The sequence below is a fragment of the Bombina bombina genome, chromosome 5 (assembly GCF_027579735.1).
Source record: "Bombina bombina isolate aBomBom1 chromosome 5, aBomBom1.pri, whole genome shotgun sequence".
NCBI classification, from domain to species: domain Eukaryota; kingdom Metazoa; phylum Chordata; class Amphibia; order Anura; family Bombinatoridae; genus Bombina; species Bombina bombina.
In genome coordinates this window covers 170630965-170653680 of record NC_069503.1, presented here as the reverse complement: position 1 = coordinate 170653680, position 22716 = coordinate 170630965, and the positions used below count along the sequence as shown (strand labels likewise).

General features: G+C 42.3%; 1 protein-coding gene across 1 annotated transcript in view; it reads right to left on the bottom strand.

The window, feature by feature from the left end:
• The window catches only part of GORASP1 (golgi reassembly stacking protein 1), a 155261-nt gene that overhangs the window by 64456 nt on the left and 68089 nt on the right, over positions 1–22716 (bottom strand). The window contains exons 2-3 of the mRNA XM_053713785.1: positions 9770–9850; positions 6785–6988 (exon numbers count right to left, since the gene is read on the bottom strand). Coding sequence (XP_053569760.1) covers positions 6785–6988; positions 9770–9850 — 285 coding nt within the window. The remainder of the gene's footprint in view (positions 1–6784; positions 6989–9769; positions 9851–22716) is intronic.

Here is a 22716-nt window from a genome sequence, read left to right as displayed (position 1 = left end):
ACACACTGGAAGTGCCAAAACCGTCACCACTGTGTCCTGGGATTCTGTGGGACTATGGTTGCTATGGAGGCGCCGCTCAGTCTGGAGGGCGGGAATGGCGGGAAAACTGTGGCATTGTCTCCCTGTTTTATCAAGATGTGTGAGTATAAAAGTGTGTTTGTCCCAATAAAGGAAGTTCCTGTTTCACCTGAATGTTAGTCTGTCTAGTTATTTAGGTGTGCTCCAGCTAAAATCACTTTCCCGGCTACATAGCAGCATGTTCCAGGCAGAGGAAAGACACTCTGGCAGAGCTACCTAGTCTGGGTAGCCAGAGTCTGCCACAGTGTGGGACCCTAAGTACTGGTGCTGTCAGTCATCAGGCGTGGCTACAGGTTGTGGTCACTTGCCAGCTACATAGCTGCAGTCGTCACATTGGTTGGCAGTGGTAAGATCTGCTTCTTCCACACGATTCCTGCTGACAGAGAAGGGCCACAGTAGCTGGTAACTATGGAAGCCGAGTACCTAAGGAGAGTACAGAAGGCACTGACCCAGCTGGACGGTCCTGGTTCTGAACTGGACCAGCTGAGCTGCAGGAGCATTGTCCGCTGGCAACTATGGAGGGAGAGGCTTCAACAAAAAAAGGATTGTGATGGAAAGGTCCTCCCCACAGATGATGAGAGGTACTGGATCCAGTGGGACTTGCGAGTGCTTTTCCTGGGAGAGCAGCCCATGGAGGAATGGTTATCGGAACTAGATCGACTGGTCCGGGCAGAGATGTGGGTGGAGGACGGCTACCGTGACCTCCGATGGCTCGCTATGCAAGCACGGCCATGGCTGGAGGATTGCTTCCCCACAGAGGGCTTTGGCGGCCCTGGGTTACTATTGGAAAAGTTGACAGAAGACCCAGAATTTGGGAGCGGGTCGAAACTGAAACGAACATTGGCCTCTCCCGAGAGCAGCTGTTGGTTCTCTCGGGGGTACCCTGGCTGGTATCCGATATGGTATCGCTTATTGTCCAAGAATGGGAACTGGAAAAGGCATACAAGAAACTGTTAGACCGAATTCTGCAGCCTGCCACAGAGTCTGCATGGAGCTGTGGTGTAGCACTCTGGGAATCATGGAGGTTGGCCTCAGATGAGTGGCAACAGAGCATAAGAGACGACGAGCTGCTAGATACAAATCAGCAGCCTGGCCCCGAGCTTATAGACTTGGACAAGGGATTCACCCCAGCGGAAGCTCTGGCAACAGGGTAGAAAGCCACCGGCGTCTGCCCAGCAGCTGTAACAGCTCCAGGAAACCAGGGAGAGGAGGAAGTCGTCCTCCCTCCCCTTACAGAGAACCCCTTGCAGGGAGAGATGGATGTTGATAACTCTCCCCAGCAGCAGAACCCCTTCCCGGGAGAGGAGAGTCGGTCTCTCTCCTCAGCGGCAGAGCCATCCCCTGGGAGCGGAGGTAGTCGTCCTCCCTCCCCGTAAGCAGAACCCCTTCCTGGGAGAGGAGACAGTCGGTCTCTCTCCCCAGCAGCAGAGCCAGGAGCAGGGAGAGGAGACAGGCGGTCTCTCTCCCCAGCGACAGAGCCATCCCCTGGGAGCGGAGGTAGTCGTCCTCCCTCCCCGTAAGCAGAACCCCTTCCTGGGAAAGGAGACAGTTGGTCTCTCTTCCCAGCGGCAGATCCATCCTTTGGGAGCGGAGGTAGTCATCCTCCCTCCCCTTACAGAGAAGCCCTTTGAGGGAGACACAGGTATCAATATCTCTCCTCTGCAGCCGAATCCCTTTCTGGGACAGGAGACAGTTGGTCTCTCTCCCCAGTGGCAGAACCCCGTACAGGGAGCAGAGACAGCGGGTCTCCCTCTCCAGCGGCAGCACAGTTTCCCATCGAGCAGAGGTAGCAGACCTCCCTCCCCAGCGGTAGATCTCCTTCTCGGGAGAAGAAACAGATGGTCTCTACCCTTTTCTTGCCCCGGAGTATTTCTCACCAGGGGCAGGCGTTGCATTAGGCAAGGAGGATAAAAGCTTATACAGTTGGTGCCACATGTTTGGGCACACAAGCTTTTCCTGCCCCAACAAGGAGCAACCTCCTCCTTCAGTCTGGGGTGGGAATACAGCTGGGAAACCGGCACTAGCTTTGTTTGTGGGTGGGTCAGCCGGTACTAAACAGAGTGTCACAGAGAGGCAGTGTGGCCATGGAACTTAAAGACACTGGAACTTGTCGGACAGCAATTGTTTGGGAGCTGGCCTTAGCAAACTTGTTTGGGATTTTGCCTTATGTGACTATCCCTGCGCCCAGGGCAAAGGGTATAAATGCCAGCAGGAACCCCCCAGTATGCCTCAAGCTCAGGAGAGATGGGATAACCTCTCCAAGCAACCGAGAAGTTGAGGGCCACCATCGGACAGCCCTAGGCCGTTCCGTTAAGGGTCTAGCCGGGTCTGCCGAACTAGAGGGGGGGGAGATGTCATGGATACCAGACAGCTAAGGCTACCCCCCATCCCCCTACAACCTCACCCCTGTTGTTTCTCAGTTGTTTTGGGCTCCTCATAGCAACCACAATCCCTGGAAGCTTTGGTTTGCTTGTCTTGTGAAAAGCTGGTGTATGACCAGGAAAACCCTCCTAGGCTGGCCGGGCCCCTGGAACTCCCAGTTAGCCACCTCACCATGGACAACCGCCTAACCCCTCTCAGGCTGTCCGGGCTCCTGGAACTCCCGGTCGGCCACAGGACAGCAGGACACCCACTAACTTTACCCCTGGTCGCTCCAGCAACCATGTGCCCCAGAGCTCTGCTCTTTTGGGGGTTAGTAGCCCCTAGGGAGGACAAGAGGTGGGGGAATTACCGGAGGGGAGCTGCTTTGGGAACCGGGGTTTTTGGACACCCCTATCCCCATAACTTCAACGGGGCTGTATCTCCGGTCCACAATAACGAATCACGCCGATTTTTGGACTGTGGCATCTGGGGACCGAGAGCTTTCAAATGACACCCTGGAAGTGCCAAAACCGTCACCACTGTGTCCTGGGATTCTATGGGACTATGGTTGCTATGGAAGCGCCGGTCAGTCTGGAGGGGCGGGAATGGCGGGAAAACTGTGGCATTGTCTCCCTGTTTTATCAAGATGTGTGTGTATAAAAGATGTGTGTTTGTCCCAATAAAGGGAGTTCCTGTTTCACCTGAATGCTAGTCTGTCTAGTTATTTAGGTGTGCTCCAGCTAAAATCACTTTCCTGGGCTACATAGCAGCCTGTTCCAGGCAGAGGAGGGACACTCTGGCAGAGCTACCTAGTCTGGGTAGCCGGAGTCTGCCACAGTGTGGGACCCTAAGTACTGGTGCTGTCGGGCATCAGGGGTGGCTATAGGCTGTGGTCACTTGCCAGCTACATAGCTGCAGTCGGCAGGGTGGAAGCAGGACCCGTTTGGTGGAGCTACCCAGTCGGGGTAGCCTGGGGATCCGTCAGAGAAGCCATCTTCAAAATGGAATAAATCCAAGCCATTTAAGAGATCAAAACCAGCCCCCAAGTCCGCATGAAGGTGCGGCCCTCATTCCAGCTCAGCTGGTAGGGGGCAGATTAAAATTTTTCAAAGATGTTTGGATCAATTCGGTCCAAACTCATTGGATTCAGAGTATTGTCTCTCAGGGGTACAGAATAGGATTTAGAGTGAGACTGCCTGTGAGAAGATTTTTTCTCTGTCATGCATTCCGGTAAACCTAGTAAAGGCTCAGGCTTTTCTGAAGTGTGTTTCAGAACTGGAGTTATCAGGGGTAATAATGATAGTTCCGTTTCGGGAACAGGGTCTGGGGTTTTATTCAAATCTATTCCTTGTCCCAAAGAAAGAAAATTCATTCAGACCAGTTTTGGATCTAAAGATTTTGAATCGATATGTAAGAGTACCAACTTTCAAAATGGTGACTATAAGGACTATTCTGCCTTTTGTTCAGCAAGGGCATTATATGTCCACAATAGACTTACAGGATGCATATCTTCATATTCCGATTCATCCAGATCACTTTCAGTACCTGAGATTCTCTTTTCTAGACAAGCATTACCAATTTGTTGCTCTTCCTTTTGGCCTAGCGACAGCTCCAAGAATCTTTTCAAAGGTTCTAGGTGCCCTACTCTATGTAATCAGAGAGCAGAGTATTGCGGAATATCCTTATTTGGACGATATCTTGGTACTCGCTGAGTCTTTACGTTCTGCAGAATCTCACATGAATCAACTAGTGTTGTTTCTTCGAAGACATGGTTGGAGGATCAATTTACTAAAAAGTTCTTTGATTCCTCAGACAAGGGTAACCTTTTTAGGTTTCCAGATAGATTCAGTGCCCATGACTTTGTCTCTAACAAACAAGAGACGTTTGAAATTGGTTGCAGCCTGTCGGAACCTTCAGTCTCAGTCATTCCCTTCAGTAGCTATGTGCATGGAAGTTTTAGGTCTGACTGCAGCATCGGACGCGATCCCCTTTGCTCGTTTTCATATGAGACCTCTCCAGCTTTGTATGCTGAACCAATGGTGCAGGGATTATACAAGGATATCACAATTAATATCCTTAAATCCCAATGTTCGACTTTCTCTGACTTGGTGGTTAGATCACCATCGTATAATTTTAGGGGCCTCTTTCGTCCATCCAACCTGGACTGTGATCACAACAGATGCGAGTCTTTCAGGTTGGGGAGCTGTTTGGGGATCTCTGACAGAGATGGCGAGATTACCAATCAATATTTTGGAACTCAGTGCGATTCTCAGGGCTCTTCAATTTTGGCCTCTGTTGAAGAGAGAACCATTCATTTGTTTTCAGACAGACAATGTCACAACTGTGGCATATGTCAATCATCAGGGTGGGACTCGCAGTCTTAAGCTATGAAAGAAGTATCTTGCATACTTGCTTGGGCGGAATCCAGCTCCTGTCTAATTTCTGCGGTTCATATCCCAGGTATAGACAATTGGGAAGCGGATTACCTCAGTCGTCAGACTTTACATCCGGGAAAATTGTCTCTCCACTCAGATGCGTTTTCTCAAATTGTTCAGATGTGGGGGCTTCCAGAAATAGATCTAGATGGCATCTCATTTAAACAAAAAAATTCCCAGTTACCTTGTCAGCAATCATTTGTGCTGCTGGTAGCTCCAGCATGGCCTCACAGGTTTTGGTATGCGGATCTTGTTTGGATGTCCAGTTGCCAACCTTGGCCACATCCACTAAGGCCAGTCCTTCTATCTCAAGGTCCGTTTTTCCATCAGGATCTCAAATCATTAAATTTTAAGGTATGGAGATTGAACGCTTAGTGCTTAGTAATAGAGGTTTCTCTGACTCAGTGATTAATACTATGTTGCAGGCTCATAAATCTGTTTCTAGAAAGATTTATTATCGAGTTTGGAAGACTTACATTTCATGGTGTTCTTTTCATAAATTCTCTTGGCATTCTTTTAGAATTCCTAGAATTTTACTGTTTTTTCAGGATGGTTTGGATAAAGGTTTTTCTGCAAGTTCCTTGAAAGGACAAATCTCTGCTCTTTCTGTTTTATTTCACAGAAAGATTGCTAAACTTCCTGATATTCATTGTTTTGTACAGGCTTTGGTTCGTATCAAGCCTGTCATTAAATCAATCTCTCCTTCTTGGAGTCTTAATTTAGTTTTGAAGGCTTTACAAGCTCCTCCGTTTGAGCCTATGCATTCTTTGGACATTAAACTACTTTCTTGGAAAGTATTGTTTCTTTTGGCAATCTCTTCTGCTAGAAGAGTTTCTGAATTATCTCTTGTGAATCTCCTTTTCTGATTTTTCATCAGGATAAGGCGGTTTTGCGGACTTCTAACAACATTAATAGAGAAATTGTTCACTTCCTTGTGTCCTAATCCTAAGAATTCTTTGGAGAGATCCTTACATTCTTTGGATGTGGTAAGAGCTTTGAAATATTATGTTGAAGCTACTAAAGATTTCAGGAAGACTTCTAGTCTATTTGTTATATTGTCTGGTTCTAGGAAAGGTCAGAAGGCTTCTGCTGTTTCCTTGGCTTAGTGGTTAAAGTTTTTGATTAATCAAGCTTATTTGGAGTCGGGTCAAGCCCCGCCTCAGAGAATTACAGCTCATTCTACTAGATCAGTCTCTACTTCGTGGGCTTTTAACAATGAATCTTCAGTTGATCAGATTTGCAAAGCAGCAACTTGGTCTTCTTTGCATACATTTACTAAATTCTACCGTTTTGATGTATTTGCTTCTTCGGAAGCAGCTATTGGTAGAAAAGTTCTTCAGGCAGCTGTTTCAGTTTGATTCTTCTGCTTATGATTTAAGTTTTTTACTTTCATTTATGAGAATAAACTTATATTTTGGGTTGTGGATTAATTTTTTCAGCGGAAAATGGCTGTTTTTATTTTTATCCCTCCCTCTCTAGTGACTCTTGCGTGGAGTTCTGAACTTACCTGATAAATTAATTTCTTTCATATTGGCAAGAGTCCATGAGGCCCACCCTTTTTATGGTGGTTATGATTTTTTGTATAAAGCACAATTATTTCCATATTCCTTTGTTGATGCTTTTTACTCCTTTCTTTATCACCCCACTACTTGGCTATTCGTTAAACTAAATTGTGGGAGTGGTGAGGGGTGTATTTATAGGCATTTTGAGGTTTGGTAAACTTTGCCCCTCCTGGTAGGATTGTATATCCCATACGTCACTAGCTCATGGACTCTTGCCAATATGAAAGAAATTAATTTATCAGTTAAGTTCTTACATAAATTATGTTTTTATTTCGAATAAATGTAGCTACTAGAGAGACCCACTAAATAAAGCAATAACTAATATTAAAGTGCAGACTACCTGCTTACCAGTACATGCCAGACGTGCTCATTAGCACCTTGTGAGCTGCAGAACCTGACACTAGCCCCAAGAAGCCCTTGTCCTCCCCACATATTGCTCGGTGTCACTTCCACTTCTCGCACTTTCATCGTTTTCGTATTGTAAACCTCCAGCTTCACAGGCTTCTCTACATTCGCTTTCAGAAGATCTTTGAACATACTATTTTCCTTATTCTGTAAAAACATAGAAGTAATTTTTCTTTGTTCCATATAAAAGAGGACATTTACATATTAAAGGGACATGAAACCCATACTTTTTCTTTCATGAATCAGAAACATGTCATTATTAAATAAATGTACTTCTATTATCATTTTTTTTATCTCCTGGTATCCTTTGTTGAAAAGCAGAGATAGGAGGTCAGGATTGTGCACGTCTGCAGCACTATATGGCATATATACTTACCTAGGTGTCTCTTCAACAAAGAATACCATGAGAATGAAGCAAACTTGATAATAGTAAATTACGATCTGTCTAAATAGCGAGAAAACAATTTGGGGTTTCATGTCCCTTTAAAGGCTAGATGACAAGTGGAGCACAATAAGCAGAGCAGTTATCTTTGAAGTTGTGAGTGTTGCTCTTGATCGTACTTAAAGTCATCTCCAGAGCAGCAATGCACTACAGCAAACTAGCTGAACACATCTGGCGAATCAATGACAAGAGACAAGTGTGCAGCCACCAATCACCAGCTAAGCTCCCTGTAGCCAATGTATTGCTGCTTACTGAGCCTATCTAGGTATACAACAAAGGATACCTAGAGAAAAAAAGTAAATTTAATAATAAAAGTACATTTTTTGCTCTATCAGAACCATAAGAGCTTAAAGGGACACAAAAGTAAAGAAATAAACTTCCATTATTTAGAGTATGTAGTTTTAAGAGACATCCCAATTTGCTACAATTATCAAACAGTACACATTCATTTTATATGCACACTTTGTAAGGCACCAGCTGCTACTGAGCATGTGCAAGAGTTCAGTCTATAGGTATATGAGCTTGTGATTGGCTGATGTCACACGATATAGGGGGCTGGCAAATTTAAGTAAATTTTGAAATTTGTGAGAAAAAAAATCTACTACTCATTTAAAATTTAGAGTAAGTGATATTGAAATCTCTTAATTATGCACTTATTGATTATGCAATTCTACTGTACTTAACGGTTCCAGCTTTTTACAGTCTAGACGACATGAAACCCAAAATTTTCCCTTTCATGATTCAGATAGAGAATACAATTTCAAGCAACTTTCCAATGTACTTCTATTATTTAATTTGCTTCTTTCTCTTGTTATCCTTTGCTGAAATGCAGTGCTAATTTTGACAGCAAATTTCGATTTAGTCTTAGTTTTAGTCTTTTGACTAAAATGCCATTTTAGTTTTAGTCGTATTTTAGTCATCTGAATTGTTTTAGTTTTAGTCTAGTTTTAGTCGACTGAATCTCCAGTATATTTTAGTTGACTAAATCTACAATAGATTTTAGTTGTCTAAAATCTAAGGGGTTTAGTTAAGGTGTAATGCATTATTTAAGCATTTCTCTATAATTTGCAAACTGATTATATACTCCAGGAGTAAACATAACACCTATTATTATTTAAGGTATTAAGGTTTAAACATGCAATACAGACACAGATTTAGCCATTGTGATATAAAACATCTTTATTAAACTTAAAATTAAATTAAACAAAGTTTCATAAACAAACAGAAGTGCAACTTTAAAATATAAAAAAAACAAAACTGTATTGGCTGTATTGCACATATTACCCAATATAAAAACTTTAACAGTTCTCTGTTATTAATTAAAACAAGTATCAAGTAGCTCAACGTAACAAAAAGTTTCTGCAGCTAGCACAAGCACAGCATAACTTAAACCCATACTCGTCGTGGCTTATGCTTATTTCTATAGGAAGAATCAATTGATTGTTCACAAATTCTAAACATTTTCGGCAATGATATTAGCGCTGCTCTAGAACTTCCAAACTCATTATATACTCCTGTAGTAAAGGTTTATTAACCTGTTTTTATTTATGGTATTAAAGTTTGAACATGCAATACAGATTTAACTGTTGTGGTATATAACATGTTTTGATTTATCTTAAAATTTATTAAAATTAAGTTTCATAAATTTGACAAAAGAACAGTAATTAGATATGGATTGATTATAACACTTTGAATAAAATGTTTTTGTCAGCAAATTTTGATTTAGTTTTAGTCATAGTCTTTTGACTAAAATTTCATTTTGATTTAGTTTTAGTCATAGTCTTTTGACTAAAATGTCATTTTAGTTTTAGTCGTATTTTAGTCATCAGAATTTATTTAGTTTTATACTCATTTTAGTCTAGTTTTAGTCGACGAAATTAACACTGCTGAAATGTTTATCTAGGAAAGTTCATGTGCAGCAGAGAACATAGGTTCTAGCTGTTGATTAGTGGCTGCATATATATACCGATTGTCATTGGCTCACCCATGTGTTCAGTTAGAAACCAGTAGTGCATGGCTGCTCCTTCAACAAATGATACCAAGAGAATAAAACAGATTTGATAATAGAAGTAAATTAGAAAGTTGTTTAAAATTGTATTCTCTATCTGAATCATGAAATAATTTTTTGGGGTTTCATGTCCCTTTAAGGCCTCCCTAACAGGCCAGATTTTGAGGATATCTGAACTGGAGCACAGGTGAAATAATCAGCTGATTAGTAAACATGGTTATTAACCTGCTCTCATCCAAGCTAATCCTGAAAATCTGGCCTGTTGGGGAGGTCTGAGGACAGGTTTGAAAACCAGTGGTCTAAATTGAGAGTGCAATTTAAAAAAATATCTAAATGAACTTTTCTTGTTGTGTATTAATTATAAGAGCTTAATTCTGAATTCCATGTTTCTTTAAATATCTAATCATTGGACTAATATACCAGCCAATCGTGTGAGTTTGTTCTCATGTTTATAATACAAGCCATGGGTTACACTTACCAGTCTTGTATGGCCAATTGCAGTGATGAAGTCGAAAAAGGGCTCCAGCCCAGCATTTTGAGCTGGTGAGTTATCCTGAACCTTAGGGAAAAAAAGAAAATACATTTAAAAAATGTATAGTTTTTAAAACTCTTCTAATTTTAATTTCAAGTTTTACTAGAAAGACTTCTACTATTTATACAACTGTCTAGTGATCTGTCCGTTGTACCTTCACTCGCATGATCAATAGTAAATTAAGTTATATCTTCTCATTAGCCATAAGAAAAATTGCAGACATAAAATATAAAACTGGTACTATTCAAAAAACAAAAACAACAACTCTGTACTAAATAATTCTTCACCACAAAGTTTTGAAATGTGCTTCCTCAGAGTTTATTTCAAATTATACACAGGTGAAAAAACTACAACATTATTAACCTGCAAGGCTTAGACAAATTTGTTCAAACTTTACTAGGAAATTGTTTCATTTCATGGCGAGTGCAAAATGTGCATGACATATGCACAGTTGGAAAGATACAGCTTTAGCTGAAAAGGGATGGCTAGCTTTGACGTACAAATTGTTAAACATTTTGGTAAGCTACATCATGTTAAAAATAAAGATAGATATATAGCTTGATTTTGGGAAAAATGCTCATAGTTCTGAACTGTAAAGCTTTAAAAACATGTTAGTTTGATATTTTATGCATATGCTCAAAATTTGGCGGCGCTATACAAATAAATGATAATAATGATAATAATAATAAAAATAAATACAAAAAAACACAAGTTAACTGTCAAGGCCGGGTACTGGGCCGTGGCCCAGCTGTTAAGAAACCAGGCGGTGGGACACTCAAGTAAAAATAAAATAAAAAAAAAATCTGAATTTGTTTACCAAGGACCTCTACATTTAACAAAAAAATCATCAATATTTTTGGAGGGGGGGATACAAAGTTCTTTTTTCGCATCAAGTGAGTCCTGAAAACATGAATATCCTGCTTTTTTTAGCATTTAAGTTCAGTCTAGAGGTAACAATACTTTAGGGTAATTTAAGAATCACTAATTCTGTGCCCCAAGCTATGCTGGCTCTTATTAATCTCTCTAGCAGTTTTCCATTTCATGATGACAACACATATCCTCTTAGAAATTTCACATTCAACCCAGTTCTCAAATTTATACATTTTAAAACAAAGTGGTTTTTATTAGCAGGAAGTGGTAGTGTGTTCCATGTGTTATAAGGGTTATAATCACTTGGAAGGAGGGACAGATGACGAATAAATGCATCACAAATGTATCCGTTCACAAACTCTTTAAGATTTTTAAAGAAGTAAAGAAATTTCAAACTCTTGTAGAACCATATTCATTACTGCTGGGTATATAGTCTCTGAATACTTAAGTAGGTAGAAACTTTTGTCAGAAATCTGAATGGGCTCTGCACCATATACCCATTCTCTTCCTGCTTGATCTAGTTTAGATTTACCTACACAGTAGTATGTCAGGATGAGCTGAAACTCTGCTGCAGAAAAAAAATGTATGACCCTTCAATACATCACATTAATTATTGCCACTAACTACAGATTGTAGAGAGCACTGGGGATGTCCCTAAGTGGATCCAATATACAGGTACCCTCTTCAAAGAATGTCACTCATGCAAGGATAATGCTAATTTGATCATCCAGATAGTCCAACCTTACTTAAAAAACATAATTTATGCTTACCTGATAAATTTATTTCTCTTGTAGTGTATCCAGTCCACGGATCATCCATTACTTGTGGGATATTCTCCTTCCCAACAGGAAGTTGCAAGAGGATCACCCACAGCAGAGCTGCTATATAGCTCCTCCCCTAACTGTCATATCCAGTCATTCGACCGAAAACAAACAGAGAAAGGAGAAACCATAGGGTGCAGTGGTGACTGTAGTTTAATTAAAATTTAGACCTGCCTTAAAAGGACAGGGCGGGCCATGGACTGGATACACTACAAGAGAAATAAATGTATCAGGTAAGCATAAATTATGTTTTCTCTTGTTAAGTGTATCCAGTCCACGGATCATCCATTACTTGTGGGATACCAATACCAAAGCTAAAGTACACGGATGATGGGAGGGACAAGGCAGGATTAAGCGGAAGGAACCACTGTCTGAAGAACCTTTCTCCCAAACACAGCCTCCGAAGAAGCAAAAGTATCAAATTTGTAAAATTTTGAAAAAGTGTGAAGCAAAGACCAAGTCGCAGCCTTGCAAATCTGTTCAACAGAGGCCTCATTTTTGAAGGCCCAGGTGGAAACCACAGCTCTAGTAGAATGAGCTGTAATCCTTTCAGGGGGCTGCTGTCCAGCAGTCTCATAGGCTAGGCTTATTACGCTCCGAAGCCAAAAGGAAAGAGAGGTTGCCGAAGCTTTTTGACCTCTCCTCTGTCCAGAGTAAACGACAAACAGGAAAGATGTTTGACGAAAATCCTTAGTAGCTTGTAAGTAAAACTTCAAGGCACGGACTACGTCCAAAATATGTAAAAGACGTTCCTTCTTTGAAGAAGGATTAGGGCACAACGATGGAACAACAATCTCTTGATTGATATTCTTGTTAGAAACCACCTTAGGTAAAAACCCAGGTTTGGTACGCAGAACTACCTTATCTGCATGAAAAATCAGATAGGGAGAATCACATTGTAAGGCAGATAGCTCAGAGACTCTCCGAGCCGAGGAAATAGCCATCAAAAATAGAACTTTCCAAGATAAAAGTTTAATATCAATGGAATGAAGGGGTTCAAACGGAACTCCTTGAAGAACCTTAAAAACCAAGTTTAAGCTCCACGGGGGAGCAACAGGTTTAAACACAGGCTTAAATCTAACCAAAGCCTGGCAAAATGCCTGGACGTCTGGAACCTCTGCCAGACGCTTATGCAAAAGAATAGACAGAGCAGAAATCTGTCCTTTTAAGGAACTAGCTGATAATCCTTTGTCCAAGCCCTCTTGGAGAAAAGACAATATTCTAGGAATCCTAACTTTACTCCATGAGTAAGTCTTGGATTCACACCAATAAAGATATTTACTCCATATCTTGTGGTAGATTTTCCTGGTAACAGGCTTTCGTGCCTGTATTAAAGTATCAATGACTGACTCGGAGAAGCCACGCTTTGATAGAATCAAGCGTTCAATCTCCATGCAGTCAGTCTCAGAGAAATTAGATTTGGATGATTGAAAGGACCTTGTATCAGAAGGTCCTGTCTTAGAGGCAGAGTCCATGGTGGAAAGGATGACATGTCCACTAGGTCTGCATACCAAGTCCTGCGTGGCCACGCAGGTGCTATCAGAATCACCGATGCTCTCTCCTGTTTGATTTTGGCAATCAGTCGAGGGAGCAGAGGAAACGGTGGAAACACATAAGCCAGGTTGAAGAACCAAGGCGCTGCTAGCGCATCTATCAGCGTCGCTTCTGGGTCCCTGGACCTGGATCCGTAACAAGGAAGCTTGGCGTTCTGGCGAGACGCCATGAGATCCAACTCTTGTTTGCCCCAATGATGAATCAACTGAGCAAACACCTCCGGATGGAGTTCCCACTCCCCCGGATGGAAAGTCTGACGACTTAGAAAATCCGCCTCCCAGTTCTCCACGCCTGGGATACGGATTGCTGACAGGTGGCAAGAGTGGTACTCTGCCCAGCTAATTATTTTTGAGACTTCTAACATCGCTAGGGAACTCCTGGTTCCCCCTTGATGGTTGATGTAAGCCACAGTCGTGATGTTATCAGACTGAAATCTGATGAACCTCAGTGTTGCTAACTGAGGCTAAGCCAGAAGAGCATTGAATATCGCTCTTAACTCCAGAATATTTATTGGAAGGAGTTTCTCCTCCTGAGTCCACGATCCCTGTGCCTTCAGGGAATTCCAGACTGCACCCCAACCTAGAAGGCTGGCATCTGTTGTTACAATTGTCCAATCTGGCCTGCGAAAGGTCATACCCTTGGACAGGTGTACCCGAGACAACCACCAGAGAAGAGAATCTCTGGTCTCTTGATCCAGATTTAGCAGAGGGGACAAATCTGTGTAATCCCCATTCCACTGACTCAGCATGCATAATTGCAGCGGTCTGAGATGAAGGCGCGCAAATGGCACTATGTCCATTGCCGCTACCATTAAGCCGATTACCTCCATACACTGAGCTACCGAAGGGCGCGGAATGGAGTGAAGAACACAGCAAGCGTTTAGAAGTTTTGATAACCTGAACTCAGTCAGGTAAATTTTCATTTCTACAGAATCTATAAGAGTCCCTAAGAAGGAGACTCTTGTGAGTGGGGATAGAGAACTCTTTTCCTCGTTCACTTTCCACCCGTGCGACCTCAGAAATGCCAGAACTATCTCTGTATGAGACTTGGCAACTTGAAAGCTTGACGCCTGTATCAGGATGTCGTCTAGATACGGAGCCACCGCTATGCTTCGCGGTCTTAGAACCGCCAGAAGTGAGCCCAGAACCTTTGTAAAGATTCTCGTGGCTGTAGCCAACCCTGAAGGGAAGAGCTACAAATTGGTAATGCCTGTCTAGAAAGGCAAACCTTAGAAACCGATGATGATCTTTGTGAATCGGTATGTGAAGGTAGGCATCCTTTAAGTCCACTGTGGTTTTTTGGGAACCACAAACAGATTTGAATAAAAACCCTGTCCTTGTTCCATCCGCGGAACTGGATGGATCACTCCCATAACTAGGAGGTCTTGCACACAGCATAGGAATGCCTCTTTCTTTATCTGATTTGCAGATAGCCTTGAAAGATGAAATCTCCCTTGTGGAGGGGAAGCTTTGAAGTCCAGAAGATATCCCTGAGATATGATCTCCAACGCCCAGGGATCCTGAACATCTCTTGCCCACGCCTGGGCGAAGAGAGAAATTCTGTCTCCTACTAGATCCGTCGCCGGATAGGGGGCCGTTCCTTCATGCTGTCTTAGAGGCAGCAGCAGGCTTTCTGTCCTGCTTGCCTTTGTTCCAGGACTGGTTAGGTTTCCAGGCCTGCTTAGATTGAGCAAAAGTTCCCTCTTGTTTTGAAGGGGAGGAAGTTGATGCTGCACCTGCCTTGAAATTTCGAAAGGCACGAAAATTAGACTGTTTGGCCTTTGCTTTGGCCCTGTCCTGAGGAAGGGTGTGACCCTTACCTCCAGTAATGTCAGCAATAATTTCCTTCAAACCAGGCCCGAATAAGGTCTGCCCCTTGAAAGGAATGTTGAGTAATTTAGACTTCGAAGTCACATCAGCTGACCAGGATTTAAGCCATAGCGCCCTACGCGCTTGGATGGCGAATCCGGATTTCTTAGCCGTTAGTTTAGTCAAATGAACAATGGCATCAGAAACAAATGAGTTAGCTAGCTTAAGTGTTCTAAGCTTGTCAATAATTTCAGTCAATGGAGCTGTATGGATGGCCTCTTCCAGGGCCTCAAACCAGAATGCCGCCGCGGCCGTGACAGGCGCAATGCATGCAAGGGGCTGTAAAATAAAACCTTGTTGAATAAACATTTTCTTAAGGTAACCCTCCAATTTTTTATCCATTGGATCTGAAAAAGCACAACTGTCCTCAACCGGGATAGTAGTACGCTTTGCTAAAGTAGAAACTGCTCCCTCCACCTTAGGGACCGTCTGCCATAAGTCCCGTGTAGTGGCGTCTATTGGAAACATTTTTCTAAATATAGGAGGTGGGGAAAAAGGCACCACCGGTCTATCCCACTCCTTGCTAATAATTTCTGTAAGCCTTTTAGGTATAGGAAAAACATCAGTACACACCAGTACCGCATAGTATTTATCCAGCCTACACAATTTCTCTGGTACTGCAACTGTGTTACAGTCATTCAGAGCAGCTAATACCTCCCCAAGCAACACACGGAGGTTCTCAAGCTTAAATTTAAAATTAGAAATCTCTGAATCAGGTTTCCCCGAATCAGAGATGTCACCCACAGACTGAAGCTCTCCGTCCTCATGATCTGCATATTGTGACGCAGTATCAGACATGGCCCTTACAGCATCTGCGCGCTCTGTATTTCTCCTAACCCCAGAGCAATCGCGCTTGCCTCTTAATTCAGGCAACCTGGATAATACCTCTGACAGGGTATTATTCATGATTGCAGCCATGTCCTGCAAGGTAATCGCTATGGGCGTCCCTGATGTAATTGGCGCCATATTAGCGTGCATCCCCTGAGCGGGAGGCGAAGGGTCTGACACGTGGGGAGAGTTAGTCAGCATAACTTCCCCTTCGTCAGAATCTTCTGGTGATATTTCTTTTATAGTTAAAGACTGATCTTTACTGTTTAAGGTGAAATCAATACATTTAGTACACATTCTCCTATGGGGCTCCACCATGGCTTTCAAACATAATGAACAAGTAGTTTCCTCTGTGTCAGACATGTTTAAACAGACTAGCAATGAGACTAGCAAGCTTGGAAAACACTTTAAACAAGTTTACAAGCAATATAAAAAACGTTACTGCACCTTTAAGAAACACAAATTTTGTCAAAATTTGAAATAACAGTGAAAAAAGGCAGTTACACTAACGAAATTTTTACAGTGTATGTAACAAGTTAGCAGAGCATTGCACCCACTTGCAAATGGATGATTAACCCCTTAATACCCAAAACGGAATAATAAAAGACAAAAACGTTTGTTTTTTTTTGTTTTTTTTCAAACAGTCACAACAACTGCCACAGCTCTACTGTGGCTTTTTACCTCCCTCAAAAACGACTTTGAAGCCTTTTGAGCCCTCCAGAGATGTCCTGGATCATGCAGAGGGAAGCTGAATGTCTCTGTCAGTATTTTTATCTGCACAGAAAAGCACTAAAAAAGGCCCCTCCCACTCATATTACAACAGTGGAAAGCCTAAGGAAACTGTTACTAGGCAAAATTCAAGCCAGCCATGTGGAAAAAAACTAGGCCCCAATAAGTTTTATCACCAAATACATATAAAAACGATTAAACATGCCAGCAAACGTTTTATATTACATTTTTATAAGAGTATGTATCTCTATTAATAAGCCTTATACCAGTTGCTATAACTGCATTTAAGGCTTTACTTACATTAGTTCGGTATCAGCAGCATTTACTAGCAAATTCCATCCCTAGAAAAATATTAACTGCACATACCTTATTGCAGGAAAACCTGCACGCCATTCCCTCTCTGAAGTTACCTCACTCCTCAGAATATGTGAGAACAGCCATGGATCTTAGTTACTTCTGCTAAGATCATAGAAAACGCAGGCAGATTCTTCTTCTAAATACTGCCTGAGATAAACAGTACACTCCGGCACCATTTAAAAATAACAAACTTTTGATTGAAGAATAAACTAAGCATAAAACACCACACTCCTCTTACGACCTCCATTTTGGTTGAGGCTTGCAAGAGAATAACTGGATATGACAGTTAGGGGAGGAGCTATATAGCAGCTCTGCTGTGGGTGATCCTCTTGCAACTTCCTGTTGGGAAGGAGAATATCCCACAAGTAATGGATGATCCGTGGACTGGATACACTTAACAAGAGAAATACCTATTGAGAAACAGATAAAAGAACAAGGAAATCAATTTTATAACAGCCCTAGCACAGTCTACAGCGCATATTTGTGGTGCTCCAGATGCCTACATAGGTCTCTCTTCAACACTGAATATCATGGGACGAAGCTAATTGGACAATAGAAGTCAAATGGAATTTTTTTTTTAAAATGGTGTGTTCTGTCTGAATCACAAAAGAAAATTTCTGGGTTTCATATCTGTTTAAAGGGACAGTAAACCTTAAAAATAATGTTATATAATTCTGCACATAGTGCAGAATTATATAACATTATTTAGGTGTTATAGCCATAAAAGCATTTTTTACCGTTTAATTTGCTAAAATACGGCGCTTTTACAGACCCGCTCTCTGCTGAGCGGGTCTGTTATTTTTAGTCAGCGCATCGGGCCAGCTGTATAGTCACAGCCCGGCCCGACCGCGCCATAGCACTAAGTACAGCTCGCTCCTGTCACAGGAGCGAGCTGCACTTAGTCTTATGGCGCGGTCGGGCCGGGCTGTGACTATACAGCTGGCCCGATGCGCTGACTAAAAATAACAGACCCGCTCAGCAGAGAGCGGGTCTGTAAAAGCGCCGTATTTTAGCAAATTAAACGGTAAAAAATGCTTTTATGGCTATAGCACCTAAATAATGTTATATAATTCTGCACTATGTGCAGAATTATATAACATTATTTTTAAGGTTTACTTTCCCTTTAAGCACCACACTTCACATGGTCTGTATACAAAAGAAACATTTAACAAGTATTTTAAACTGCAGCTCTGTTAAAAAATATAATTTTTTTATTTGAGAACTGTCAACAGCCAAAAGTGTTCCCAGGAATAGAACCACAACATGAAGAAAGCTGACTGCGTTACTAGTTACTTATTATAGAAATAAATATTTGTCCCCAAAAAGTTCTGGATAAAAAAATGGTCCTGGTTTATACATTAACAAATTGTTGTATCCAAAGTAAATAGAAGAACAGCAAGCAAATCTCTCTGCTGAGAAACGGAATATTTGCTCACGCAAACAAGAAATTATCTGTATATAAAAAAAATACAACTTACAGATTGTATTTTAAAGGGCCATTATAGCTATAAAAAAAAACAACACTCTAATCCGTTACAGCAAGTCATTTTAAGAGTATCAACCCTGCAGCACAGTGTGTTTAACCCCTGCAATAGGGTTAAAAACAGTAGAAATACTGCTCGGATGTGCAACTAACTCTGCTGATTGGTGGCTAAATGTAGCCACCAATCAGTAAGTGCTACCCAGGTGCTGAACCAAAAATAGGCCAGCTCCCTAAAAGACAATTTTTGGGTTTCACATCCCTTTAAGCTAAAATTAGCTAATAATGAAAAGTTTCAATGCTTATTGCACAAATTCTCATTAAATACATTTTACAATTACTGACTGGCAAAATCTTTTGTGGAGAATGGGAAATCAAGTCAGCTCACGTATAATGTGTATACGTATATATTTTCTTACTGCTTATTTGCTCGTGCAGAAGGCCATCCCGCCCATGTAATTATAGATGATTGGCACTAAAGCTCAATATTAAATTTTCACAACAACGTCATGTGTTTCCTCTGATAAGAAGATACCTCAGTACTGATACAGATAGTTTCCATCTCTACGCATTTAAGTTAAATCAACAAACAAATGGTGTTAACTGACTTTCAGGCAGATTATTCTTTTCAGGAGCCTGGGAAATGTTATACTGTAACTAATATATGTAACATTACAAAATTGTGACCTAGGCTGGATTGGCCTACCAGGATACCAGGAAATTTCCTGATGGGCTGCAGCAGCTGGGGCTGGAAAACTACAATTTAAAGGGGTGATTAATTGATCCAATTGGTTTGTATGGTGCCTTTATAACAACTATCTGGCATTTTTGTAATATAAACTAATATAATATAATTCTGAAAAAAATATTGGGGGAAGGAGAAATCCTCTTTGAGAAAAATGGGGCGTGCGCATTCTAGTGACTCAATGAAAAAACAGAATTTATGCTTACCTGATAAATTACTTTCTCCAACGGTGTGTCCGGTCCACGGCGTCATCCTTACTTGTGGGATATTCTCTTCCCCAACAGGAAATGGCAAAGAGCCCAGCAAAGCTGGTCACATGATCCCTCCTAGGCTCCGCCTTCCCCAGTCATTCGACCGACGTAAAGGAGGAATATGCATAGGAGAAATCATATGATACCGTGGTGACTGTAGTTAGAGAAAATAATTCATCAGACCTGATTAAAAAACCAGGGCGGGCCGTGGACCGGACACACCGTTGGAGAAAGTAATTTATCAGGTAAGCATAAATTCTGTTTTCTCCAACATAGGTGTGTCCGGTCCACGGCGTCATCCTTACTTGTGGGAACCAATACCAAAGCTTTAGGACACGGATGATGGGAGGGAGCAAATCAGGTCACCTAGATGGAAGGCACCACGGCTTGCAAAACCTTTCTCCCAAAAATAGCCTCAGAAGAAGCAAAAGTATCAAATTTGTAAAATTTGGTAAAAGTGTGCAGTGAAGACCAAGTCGCTGCCTTACATATCTGATCAACAGAAGCCTCGTTCTTGAAGGCCCATGTGGAAGCCACGGCCCTAGTGGAGTGAGCTGTGATTCTTTCAGGAGGCTGCCGTCCGGCAGTCTCATAAGCCAATCGGATGATGCTTTTAAGCCAAAAAGAGAGAGAGGTAGAAGTTGCTTTTTGACCTCTCCTTTTACCAGAATAAACAACAAACAAGGAAGATGTTTGTCTGAAATCCTTTGTAGCCTCTAAATAGAATTTTAGAGCACGAACTACATCCAAATTGTGCAACAAACGTTCCTTCTTTGAAACTGGATTCGGACACAAAGAAGGCACGACTATCTCCTGGTTAATATTTTTGTTAGAAACAACTTTCGGAAGAAAACCAGGTTTAGTACGCAAAACCACCTTATCTGCATGGAACACCAGATAAGGAGGAGAACACTGCAGAGCAGATAACTCTGAAACTCTTCTTGCAGAAGAAATTGCAACCAAAAACAAAACTTTCCAAGATAATAACTTGATATCAACGGAATGTAGGGGTTCAAACGGAACCCCCTGAAGAACTGAAAGAACTAAATTGAGACTCCAAGGAGGAGTCAAAGGTTTGTAAACAGGCTTGATTCTAACCAGAGCCTGAACAAAAGCTTGAACATCTGGCACAGCCGCCAGCTTTTTGTGAAGTAAAACAGATAAAGCAGAAATCTGTCCCTTCAAAGAACTTGCAGATAATCCTTTCTCCAAACCCTCTTGAAGAAAGGATAGAATCTTAGGAATTTTTATCCTGTTCCATGGGAATCCTTTAGATTCACACCAACAGATATATTTTTTCCATATTTTATGGTAGATTTTTCTAGTTACAGGCTTTCTAGCCTGAACAAGAGTATCAATGACAGAATCTGAGAACCCTCGCTTTGATAAAATCAAGCGTTCAATCTCCAAGCAGTCAGTTGGAGTGAGGCCAGATTCGGATGTTCGAACGGACCTTGAACAAGAAGGTCCTGTCTCAAAGGTAGCTTCCATGGTGGAGCCGATGACATATTCACCAGGTCTGCATACCAAGTCCTGCGTGGCCACGCAGGAGCTATCAAGATCACCGATACCCTCTCCTGTTTGATCCTGGCTACCAGCCTGGGAATGAGAGGAAACGGTGGGAACACATAAGCTAGGTTGAAGGTCCAAGGTGCTACTAGTGCATCCACTAGAGTCGTCCTTGGGATCCCTGGATCTGGACCCGTAGCAAGGAACCTTGAAGTTCTGACGAGACGCCATCAGATCCATGTCTGGAATGCCCCACAATTGAATTATTTGGGCAAAGATTTCCGGATGGAGTTCCCACTCCCCCGGATGAAAAGTCTGACGACTCAGAAAATCCGCTTCCCAATTTTCCACTCCTGGGATGTGGATTGCAGACAAGTGGCAGGAGTGATTCTCCGCCCATTGAATTATTTTGGTCACTTCTTCCATCGCCAGGGAACTCCTTGTTCCCCCCTGATGGTTGATATACGCAACAGTCGTCATGTTGTCTGATTGAAACCTTATGAATTTGGCCTTTGCTAGCTGAGGCCAAGCCTTGAGAGCATTGAATATCGCTCTCAGTTCCAGAATGTTTATCGGGAGAAGAGATTCTTCCCGAGACCAAAGACCCTGAGCTTTCAGGGGTTCCCAGACCGCGCCCCAGCCCACCAGACTGGCGTCGGTCGTGACAATGACCCACTCTGGTCTGCGGAAGCTCATCCCTTGTGACAGGTTGTCCAGGGTCAGCCACCAACGGAGTGAATCTCTGGTCCTCTGATCTACTTGTATCGTCGGAGACAAGTCTGTATAATCCCCATTCCACTGACTGAGCATGCACAGTTGTAATGGTCTTAGATGAATTCGCGCAAAAGGAACTATGTCCATTGCCGCGACCATCAAACCTATTACTTCCATGCACTGCGCTATGGAAGGAAGAAGAACAGAATGAAGTACTTGACAAGAGCTTAGAAGTTTTGATTTTCTGGCCTCTGTCAGAAAAATCTTAATTTCTAAGGAGTCTATTATTGTTCCCAAGAAGGGAACTCTTGTTGACGGAGAACTTTTTTCTACGTTCACTTTCCACCCGTGAGATCTGAGAAAGGCTAGGACAATGTCCGTATGAGCCTTTGCTTGTGGCAGAGACGACGCTTGAATCAGTATGTCATCCAAGTAAGGTACTACTGCAATGCCCCTTGGTCTTAGCACCGCTAGAAGGGACCCTAGTACCTTTGTGAAAATTCTTGGAGCAGTGGCTAATCCGAATGGAAGTGCCACAAACTGGTAATGTTTGTCGAGAAAGGCGAACCTTAGGAACCGATGATGTTCCTTGTGGATAGGAATATGTAGATACGCATCCTTTAAATCCACCGTGGTCATGAATTGACCTTCCTGGATGGTAGGAAGAATTGTCCGAATGGTTTCCATTTTGAACGATGGAACCCTGAGAAATTTGTTTAGGATCTTGAGATCTAAGATTGGTCTGAATGTTCCCTCTTTTTTGGGAACTATGAACAGATTGGAGTAGAATCCCATCCCTTGTTCTCCTAATGGAACAGGATGAATCACTCCCATTTTTAACAGGTCTTCTACACAATGTAAGAATGCCTGTCTTTTTATGTGGTCTGAAGACAATTGAGACCTGTGGAACCTTCCCCTTGGGGGTAGCTCCTTGAATTCCAGAAGATAACCTTGGGAGACTATTTCTAACGCCCAAGGATCCAGAACATCTCTTGCCCAAGCCTGAGCGAAGAGAGAAAGTCTGCCCCCCACCAGATCCGGTCCCGGATCGGGGGCCAACATCTCATGCTGTCTTGGTAGCAGTGGCAGGTTTCTTGGCCTGCTTACCTTTGTTCCAGCCTTGCATTGGCCTCCAGGCTGGCTTGGTTTGAGAAGTATTACCCTCTT